General features: G+C 37.8%; 1 protein-coding gene and 1 long non-coding RNA gene across 2 annotated transcripts; one reads left to right on the plus strand and one right to left on the minus strand.

Annotated features, from left to right (window-relative positions):
* LOC107641096 lies at positions 2,263 to 3,237 on the plus strand. Its single transcript, XM_016344602.1, has 2 exons — positions 2,263 to 2,519; positions 2,616 to 3,237. The coding sequence occupies exons 1-2, from the start codon at positions 2,263 to 2,265 to the stop codon at positions 3,235 to 3,237; spliced, it is 879 nt and encodes a 292-aa protein (XP_016200088.1).
* Positions 6,408 to 9,109, minus strand: LOC107644103. The gene is made up of 3 exons (XR_001621209.2): positions 8,248 to 9,109; positions 8,025 to 8,169; positions 6,408 to 6,571 (listed from the first exon to the last, which is right to left on the minus strand). It is a non-coding gene; the product is annotated as an uncharacterized LOC107644103 (long non-coding RNA).

Consider the following 10,510-nt stretch of genomic DNA (forward strand, 5'->3'; position numbering starts at 1 on the left):
GATGAGCTTACAGTTGATGATGATGAAGTTCAATAGATACTCGAGAACTTCTCAGGACTCTTTGAGGAGCCAATACAGTTGCCACCACCGAAGATGGTGGATCACTTTATTCATTTAATACCTAGGAATGCACCGGTGAGTGTTAGACCGTATAGATATCTCCACTTTCAGAAAGCAAGGATGGAAAGACTTGTTGATAAGATGCAAAAAATATCATATATTATTGAGGAGTCTTCCTTACTCAAAAAGAGAATCATTGTCTTATCTTCACCATCCATATAATTCACACATATTTCTGTTAATTATTCTTATTTGATGTTATTGCTTATTACTGTGCTTTTCTATGTTAATTGTTAATTTTGGAATTATTTTATTCGTCTTGCTAAGGAGTACCAAATGGAGTATCAAAATTAGAGAATGTTAATCATTCTGTATAAACTCCTCAAGCAATGAACAAAACATAAGAGGATGTGAGTAAAGTATATGTTTTTCTAGAATCATATATGTTCTGATCTACACTAAAAAAAATTATATTTTTTTGTATTTTGCTCATATTATATTTTTGTTATAGAAATTGAATCAAGAGAGTGAAGTACTATCACCAAAAGATTTTAGAAGTTGATCATCTGAAGTAAGTAATAAAAAAGTATAATCTTTTGATGAAGACTTTGCATATCATGTATCAAGATTATATGTTAAGACAATGTATAATTAAAATTCATATGCTATGTTTGATACTTTATTTTTAGTTTAACTTTTGATTTTTCATGATTATGTATGAAGTAAAAATCACGTTATAGTTGCAAAATTATAAAATGTTAAGAGTTATTCTGACAGCAATTCGATAAAAATAACAATTTCAAGAGTTATTTTAAATTATCTAAAAATAATTATTTTAATTAAGTAGAAACGACAGTTTTAATTTTTAGTAGTCATTTTAAACAATCTAAAATCGACATTTTAATTAGATAAAAATAACGGTTCATCCGTCTTTTTAAACGATAAAAAATTGCTATTTTAACTTAATAAAAAACAACAATCTCAATTGTCATTTTAAACAATAAAACTATCATTTTAACTCGATAAAAATGACGGTATTCAACTATTCTTTTAAACAAGCAAAAACTACCGTTTTAACTATGTAAAAACTATAGTTATAAGAACTGAACCGATGATCGAACCAGTCAGGCTACTGGTTTATTGGTTTATTGATTCAACCGATAAGTTACTGGTTGAACCGATAGAACCGATCCTATGTAAATAAAAAATAAAAAATAGTCAAAAGTCTAAAAATAAAATTTAAAATAGATATCTTCACTAACATTTTAAAAACAATCAAATTTCAACAAATTATAATCAACAAGTTATAATTCAGTTATCATTAAATAAGTATATAAAATTCTAATATTTTTTCATAATAAATATTTTTTTAATTTTATTTTCTATTTAATTAATTATTATTTTTAATTATTTTTTTATTTAACAAAGTTTTTATATGTTTTACTATATAATTAATAATTAGCACATAAAGTAACAAAGAATAATATAGTTTAGTGGCAAGGGAGAGCATGCAATAACAAGAAGGACCTAGATTCAAGCTACATTTTTAACAATTTTAGAATTTTCTCTAACGCGGTTTGGCTGGATTGATTCTAATTGGTTTTGGATGGTTCTCACCGGTTCTAATTTTTAACGGTCATAATACTGAATCGGACCAGTTAACAGTCTAATTTATCAGTTTTCCAATCGAATCGGCCGGTCCAATTCGGTTCTTACAACAACAGTTGTAGATAAAACCGTCATTTTAATATAACAAAAACAACACTTTTAAACTCTCATTTTAAACAGTAAAAAACTATCGTTTTATACTAATTGAAAAAAAAATGCCGTTTTAAAATGATTATTGTGATAGTTTTAAAAAAATCGTCATAACTTCTAAAATAATACTTAAAATTACGGTATTTTTTAAAAGAGTAATATTACATGTTTAAGTATTTTTATGAATTAAGTTCAACCAAATTAAATAATAAAAATTAAAATAATATTAGTCATAACTCATTTTTATTATGTTAGACTAATTTGGTCGGACGAGGATTACGTGGCGGACAGTGGATACAGTGAGTCTTCTGATGGTGGCGATGAGGATGAGTTTGTGCCGGAGACACCTGCAGGGGCTGTGCCGCGCCATGTGCTGCCTCCACCTCATCCGATTCGGCGCTAACGGCTGTGCCAAGTCACTATCACGGTCTAGATCTGGACGCCATGCATGAGAGGATCCCGGTTTCTGACACCTGTGGAGTGGATTACAACCTAGACGGTGGTGTGGAGTTTTGGGTCGGACACAGGTTCAGAAGCCGAGAGGCGGTGCTTCAAGGTGTGAAGAACTACAGTATTTGCAGGAGTGCTGAGTACCGGGTGATCGAATCCGACCGGTTAAAGTACCATGTGCAGTGCCATCAAGTCGATAGTGGGTGTCAATGGAGCCTCCGTGTGGCCCTTCGTCAGAATCTCGGATACTGGTAAGTTCAAATTTAATTGTGAATTTGAGTAGTTTTGTATGATATGCTATTTTGGTTATAGATGATTTGTAAGAATAAATTTTTTGTTGTGATTAGGGAGGTTCAGAGGTTTGGTGGATCACACAGCTGTCTGGCACCCACCATGTCTCAAGACCATCGTCAGTTAGATAGCAGTCTCATCTGCAGAGTCATATTGCCCTTGATTCAGTCCAACCCGTCTGTGAGTATCCCGGTGTTGCAAGGTGCGGTCCAGGCAAGCTATCACTTCAAACAGTCATACAGAAAGGTGTGGATGGTAAAGCAGAAGGCAATTGCACGAATCTACGGTGATTGGGAAGAGTCGTACAACAAGGTGCCGAAACTGCTTCAGACACTGCAGAGTTGTTTCCTCGGCACCATATGTGACCTACGCGTCAAACCGTACTACGAAGGACACCTCATGGTGTTCGACTGCTGCATGTTCGACAAAGTATTCTGGGATTTTTCGTCATGTGTCGAGGCCTTCAAGCATTGCAAGCCATTCGTCTCTGTAGACGACACGCATCTGTATGGTAAGTATGGTGGAGTGTTGCTTATAGCGGTGGCGGAAGACGGCAACAACAACATACTGCCAATTGCTTTTGCCATTGTTGAGTCTGAGAGCACCGAGTCATGGTCATTCTTTCTTACTAATTTGGCGCCACGTGACCCCACAAGACGGCTTACTGGTTATATCTGACAGATCTCAGGCCATCAAGGCCACCCTAGGAGCCAATGATAGCGGGTGGTATCCCTCTATAGCATCAATCTCACCTATCAAGATTTACCGGAGTCTCTGGTACCTGCTGCTCTCCATTGAATTGCTGTTTCACCTGATCAACGTGGTGAAAGCGGACGATATTAAAGCACAATACGGGAACGGCTAACAACCATCTCCCCCACTCCTCCTCCTCACGAAACCATGGCGGACACAAAGCCTGCAGGGCGGGGTCATCGTAGACTCTCCACGCAAATTGAAGAAAGAAAGTTTTCAATATAACACAAACACAATTATTATAAGAAATCTCTCGAATTATCCATATAATAAGCACAATAAAGCATACGATATCTATCTAATTATCCAAAATAAAAACATACGTATTTTACAACTAACCTCTTCGAACCGTAGCCGGTCGAGGGAAATCCTAAAACGCAGGACCCTAGCCTCATGCTGATCCCTGCTCTGCTGCGGCAATCCAACCAACCTAACACATCGAAGGAGAGCATAAAGGGTTCATTAATTAACATACCAAAAGATTTAATAAAATTATTTAACTCAAATACATAAAAAGACATTTCTCACCTTGCAGCCAGCGGATACTGATAGACGCCTCTATCTGGTGGACACCACTAGAAAAATCTCTGATAAATTCAGGACATCAACAACGGAGTGCAGCCAGCGATATCCGTGACGCCCCGCTGAGCCACCAAAGAAAGGGACTGATACGTCCAGGCCAGCACAGCCGAGCCCCAGGAAAATGCTTTACACTCTGCAAAGTCCCGGAGCAAGGGTAGCCATCGAAGGTGCACCAGATTGTTGGACTTGTCGGTCATCAGATACCCTTCGATCAGTAACATGATATAACACTTGGCGTACTGTCGAAGAGTCTCGGGATCGTCTGTCTGGGGCATCTGGCGGACACGATTCCGTAGCCACACAAGCTTCAGGGTGAATGACTCCTTCCTCTGCGTCGCCTGATGTGCTGCCACAGGAGGCCTGGCACCGAGGAGCTGCTCCACCAACACCCACGTCTCCTTGGCATACCACCTACCAAAGTCACAGAGGCACCCCCCGACGGGGTTACCGTGTGCGCGTAGGCCTAGGTGGTACACCACATCCTGCAGGGTGATAGTGACCTCATCCCACGAGAGATAAAACCTGTGCGTCTCTAGACGCCGTTGCTCCACTAGTGCTGAAATCAGGGAATTGTCAAAAATAAAATTCCTGAGGGGCATGGTGTCGCTGAATCCAGCCTCATCCAGATACGGGACGATGGCGTCCGGTGGAGGTAAAGTATGGCTCACTCGCCGGGGCAGTAGGAGGCAAGTAAAAAATTAATATTATTGAAAGATAAAATTAAATTAAAATTTATTTTTATGTATCATTTTTATCCCTAACGTTTTCGTTTTATTTAAGTCCCTAACGTTTCAAAATCGTCTCAATTTTGTCCCGCCGTCAATTCTGTTAACGGATCCCTAACGGCAGGACAGCATTGAGTCAATTTTGAAACGTTAGGGACTTAAATAGGACTATTGAAACGTTAGGAACAACTTTAGAACTTATCCCAAACGTTGGGGATAAAAACGATACTTTGCTCTTCTTATTATTACTTTTATTACAAATTAAATAATATAATACAACAAAGTAAAGTCTTAAATTTCTAATAAAATAAAAATATTAAAATTTATTAATGTAAACAATGTTATACTATAATGGCATTAAATTTATAAATACTAACAACATAGCACAGGAATAATATAGTTCCAAACTAATAATATTTATGTCATACCAACCTAGCACAAGGGGATAGAATTCTAAATTAACAATACAGACCTAACTCCTAACTCATTTACCAACGTTCCAGATCTTTATGACTACCCTAACAATGGCAACATCATTAAATTTAACAACCATAACGAAATTAACCTCGAAGTCGGTCGCCCCGGCGTAATGTGTTGTCTCGTTCAACCTGTTTATGTCCCCGTCATTCCCCACTTGGCGCGCCATCACCGTTTGGGTTAAATGTATAGTCAAAAAGGGTTAAAAGATGAGAGAAAGATGTTGACAAAGTCAAATTAGGCCCGGAAGTCGGCTGTAAACGACTTCTATATATAGGCGCGCACATGCCATATCTCGTTTACACTGTAAATGAAATATACACGTGTCATACTGACGTGTCATCAGTAGCGGATCTTGAAACAAAATTTTGGGGGGCCAGATAGAAAATAATTGTTAAGATGCTTTTGATATGAATCCCATTAAAGATAAATTTATCTAACATCATTTCTCTGATTTGGGTGATATTGTCAAATTTAAAGCTGTTTTTTAAGGTCTCGTTCCAAAGAATTAAGGTCAAACTCATCAGATGCAACTCTTTAAACTTTTAAAGCTTGTATCTCACTTTCTTCATAAATTATTAAAGTAAAAGAACTATCTACAAGTGTTGATATTATAAAAGTTATATGTTCTCCTTCTTGAATATTAGCCTTCCTCTTAAAAAATTGTATCAATTCTTTAGTTTTTCACGATTATTTTATATAAAAATTTGAATATATATCCTGTAAAATATGTAAAAAAGAAGTTAGAAGAACAAATATTAAAATTTATAATATTTATTGAATTTTTTATCAATTTATACAAATACAATAATATTAATACTTATTGAATATTCTAATATTTTTTATCATATAAAAAATTAAATTAAATAAACAATAAAATATAAAATAATATCAAATTACATAAATAAAAAATACCTAATTTTTTATATTTGAACTCAAAGGTAGAGGGAGTATTATTTATTGAATAGAGATGAAGATTGAACTTTAGTATTTTAAGTCATAATAAAGTATTTGAGCCAACTGAACTATTTTTTATTTTTTGAAAAAGTACTACTAATTTTTTTAACAAAAGTTTGGGGGGCCATGGCCCCCCTTTGTAACACCCTCACTACCAGAATGTCACGCTTCCAGCTGCGCCACTCTGATAGCAAGAAGTATTACGACTATTTTACGTACTAAATATTAAAATAGGAGCATGTGACTCAATACCGTATCGCTGATTTCTTTAAAAACCGGAAATAAATACTTTATCTTTAAAAAAAAAAAAAAACAAGCAGGTATAGATTCATATACAAGACTTCTCATAATATCTTATAATATAATATATATAAATCATACAACTCCTATCCCTCTTACAAAAATTATAATAACAAAGACGAGGGAAGAAAATAATCTAATTAATTCATCAACATATAAAACCGAACGGATTTTAACTCTTCTTAATGCTTCTTCATCCGGTTCCTGAAAAGGTAAAGCTGTAGGGAGGTGAGAACCTAACCACACGGTCTCACCACGGAGTTTCAAAGTTGTCATAAGAAGATATTTTATAAGAAAACTATTTTCAAGCTCAGTGATTATCATTGCCTTATGAATCTTTTAAAAACCAATAGGTAATCGTTCAAAACCTTTTCAAAGAAACAATGTTTATTCTTTCAGAAATCTGAAACTTTTCCTTTCTTAAAAGAAAATCTCAATCAGAAACTAACCACACAATCAAACAACACAATCATTAATTCAGCACCAAGATTCATTCTCAAATGTAGCACGCCAGGACAAACACAGGCAAGACAGACAAAGAAAACACAAGTAGGTAGCAGTTACAGCAAATAGTTCAAGTAGCAGTTAAGAACAGTTTAGCAATTAGACAAACCAAAACAAGTTCAAACTCAAGCAAAGCATACAAATGCATATGATGCATGCCTATCCTATGGCTGATGAGGCTCATCTGTCGGTTATCCAGCCAACCCGACAAGTCTGAATTGTCCTTAGACTGTCCCTTGACGTGCATCCCCAAGAGCCTATGCATAGCTTTTCTCAAATAATCAATATTACTCAATGGGGGTAAACATTCCCAAGAATTTATATAGTGCCCGGTCACACTTACGTCGTAGGGTCAACAGAGTATCGAGTTTTCAACCTGGTACACGTGGTGGCAAGCCACGGCACTTAATCCAGGGAACCTCGTATCTCAGATATTTCAAATTCATAAGCCATATGAATAATTCAAAGATCATATCTCAACATTCTCAACATTCATAATCATTCATTAGTCCAAATCTCATTTCTAAATTCATTCAAAAACCATATTTCAGAGAAAATTCTCAATCATCCTTCTTTCCATTCCGTTCACTAACAATTCCCAATCCAAAACATAACTCTTCCTTTGATAAATGAGATAGTTTTAAATCATATAATACTTAAAACCCTTTTAAAATAACTACTTTCAATGAAACTTCTAATTTTATAAAATTTCGGCAGCATTTCCTCTAAAACTCGAATACTGCCACCCTTTTCGGGTCCCATCCAAACATTTCTCAAACCATTTCCAAATCTCAGTCACTTTCCAAAATTCAACCAATTCCAGTATCAAATATTTTCAAACCAGACCAATTCCAATAATAAAACTCTTTTTAAAATCAAACCAGCTCAAGTATTAAATCATTTATAAAATCAGACCGACTCAAAATCAAACCGCTCTAACTTCAAACCAAAGAAAACCACTTCTCATAATAATCAAGTAAATAACTTCTCAAACCCATTTTCTTATCAACAATCGTACATTACTCAAGCAATCAAACAACCAATAATCCAGTTCAACAAACCGTCACATCCACAAGACAAACATAATCGCAGAAGTATATCTTTTTGCATCAATATCTATTTATCACAACTCTGTAATGTAAAATATATTTTAAGGAAAACCCCTACCTCGTCTCGTCAAAATTATAACTCAACGCGTCAACGGAACTATTTCTCTTAACCCAAAACCAACAGCAACCGCAAACTCAGTCCTGGTCACTTTCGCAGCACTCACAGCAACTTAAAAGCGACATGTAACGCTCAAAACACGACCCTACGTTACCAGAGCTTCAGAGTTTATAACCAAAGATAACAGAATATTAACACGGATTTCCGAAACATAAATACTTACCGAACTAAGAAAATGAAACAGCGGCGGTCGCTGAACCGGTTTGGCGGCAGCTCCGGTAGCCACCTCGAACGGCAGCGGCGACCAGAACTCCGGCAATGGCGACTGAAACAAACATACAGCGATGATTAAGCTCCCGGAAATTCAAAGGAAACGAAAACCGACTTAAAACCTTATCGGCGGCAGCAGCGGCGGTAACCCCGACGGCGGCGCTGACAACGACGGCTCCCTCCGGTGACTACCCTACCACGGCGATGGCAAGGAAGCCATGGCAGCGGCGGCAACAAGCTCCTCTCCCGCGGGCTCCTTCTCTCTCATGCGTTTGGTTCGGCGGTGACGGAGATCTCTTCTTCTTCTACCCGCGACCAGCCTCGATGGTGACGGACTCAGAGGCGGCGACGATCACACGCGCAGCGGCAGTAGCCCGCGATGATGACGATGGCGGCGACTCTGCACGGTGACAACGAGGGTTCTACAGACGGCGATGCCGCCTTCTCCCCATGCAGCTCTCTCCCTCGGTTTTGGGCTTCCTCGCAATGGTGATGAACGGTGCGGTGGTGGCTCGAGCTGGACGGTGGTGGCTCGAGCAGCAGGACGCGGTGGCGGCGCGCAGCTGCAGTGGCGGTCTCCCATTCCTCCGGCGCCACTGTTCCTTCCTCTTCTCCCTTTCTCTTTCTCAAACCCTCTCTTCCCTCTTCAGCTCTCTTCTCTTTCTCTCAGATCTCATAATATATAATCAAAGGCAACTACTAAGGCCTTCCACAATAAAAATTTTCTTCGTCTTCATCGCAAGCACCAACAGCAACACCCAACTCAATTTGGTGCGTGTGGGTGCGACTGAATGGAGTACTCTACTCCTGCGCTACTAATACTAATATTACTAATAATCATCAATCCAAATCTCATTTTCCAAATTCATTCAGAAACCATATTTCAAAGAAAATCCTCATTATCCTTCTTTCCATTTCGTTTATTAACAAATCTCAATTCAAAACATAATTCTTTCTTCAATAAATAAATCAATCTTAAGACATATAATGTTTAAAACCAAATCTTTTTAAATAATTACTTCAAATAAAACTTCTAATTTTATAAAATTTTGGCAGCATCTCCTCTAAAACTTGGACTCTGCCACCCTTTTCGGGCCCCATCCAAACATTCCTCAAACCCTTTCTCAACCATTTTCAAATCTCAATCATTTTCCAAAATTCAACCAGTTATAATATCAAATTATTTTCAAATCCAACCATTTCCAACAATAAATCTTTTTCAAAATTAAACCAGCTCAAATATTAAATTATTTATAAAATCAAACTAATTCAAAATTAAACCGCTTCCAAAATTAATTAATTTTCATATCTCAAATCATTTCCAAAGCCGATTCATTTACATTCTCAAATTAACTTCAAAACCAAGAAAAATCACTTTTCATAATAATCAACTAAATAACTTTTCAAACTAATTTCTTTTCAACAATCACACACCCCTCAAACAATCAAGCAATCAGCCATTCAGTCCAGCAAGCAACCACATTCATAAGACAATCATAATCACAAACGTATGTTTCTCACATTAAAATCTATTTATAACAACTCTATAAGATAAAATAAATTTTAAGAAAATCCTACCTCAATTATTCGCAATCCGCATAATTAAACGCGTTGAATCCCTTTTTCCCTCGACTCATCACAGCGGTAGCCACAACCGAAGCTCCAAATCACTTTTTCAGCAACCATAGCTACTCTAATCGCAACAAGAAATAACTGAAACTCAATCAAATAGCAAATAGCATCGCAAAACCTCAGCCACATAACAGAACATCGACTAAAAGTGTTTCAAAGCAAGAACGACTTACTGTACCAGCAAGGAACTAAAGTACAGTGCAGCCACAGCTCCAGCAAGCTTCAACGGCAGCGGCTTCAGCCCGTAGCGAAAAAACTCACAAGAAAACAGAAGCTTCAGTGGCAGTTTCCGACGGCAACAGCGGCGGAGATGGCTCGACGGCGGTGAAGGTGGCTTCCTTCCCTTCCATCCCATTTTGGTCGCGTTTCCCTCTTCTCCTTTGGTCAGATCTGTGTCGACGGCAGCTCGGCAGTGGCGAAGAACGGCGACGGTAACGATGCGGGCTCCACGGATGGCGACGCCTCCTTCTCCTCGCGCGGCTCTCTCCCTCGGTTCTGAGCTTCCTCGCGATGGTGACGAATGGCGCGGTGGTGGCTCGAGCAGCAGGACGCGGTGGCGGCGCGCAGCTGCAGTGGCGGTCTCC

The sequence above is a fragment of the Arachis ipaensis genome, chromosome B05, assembly GCF_000816755.2.
Source record: "Arachis ipaensis cultivar K30076 chromosome B05, Araip1.1, whole genome shotgun sequence".
In the NCBI taxonomy this organism is placed as follows: domain Eukaryota; kingdom Viridiplantae; phylum Streptophyta; class Magnoliopsida; order Fabales; family Fabaceae; genus Arachis; species Arachis ipaensis.

Bases quoted from the DNA above. Each gene is read 5' to 3' on its own strand.
- LOC107641096 (XM_016344602.1), top strand. From the start codon at position 2,263: ATGCATGAGAGGATCCCGGTTTCTGACACCTGTGGAGTGGATTACAAC. The intron at 2,520-2,615 runs GTAAGTTCAAAT...TGTTGTGATTAG, and splicing joins CGTCAGAATCTCGGATACTG to GGAGGTTCAGAGGTTTGGTG.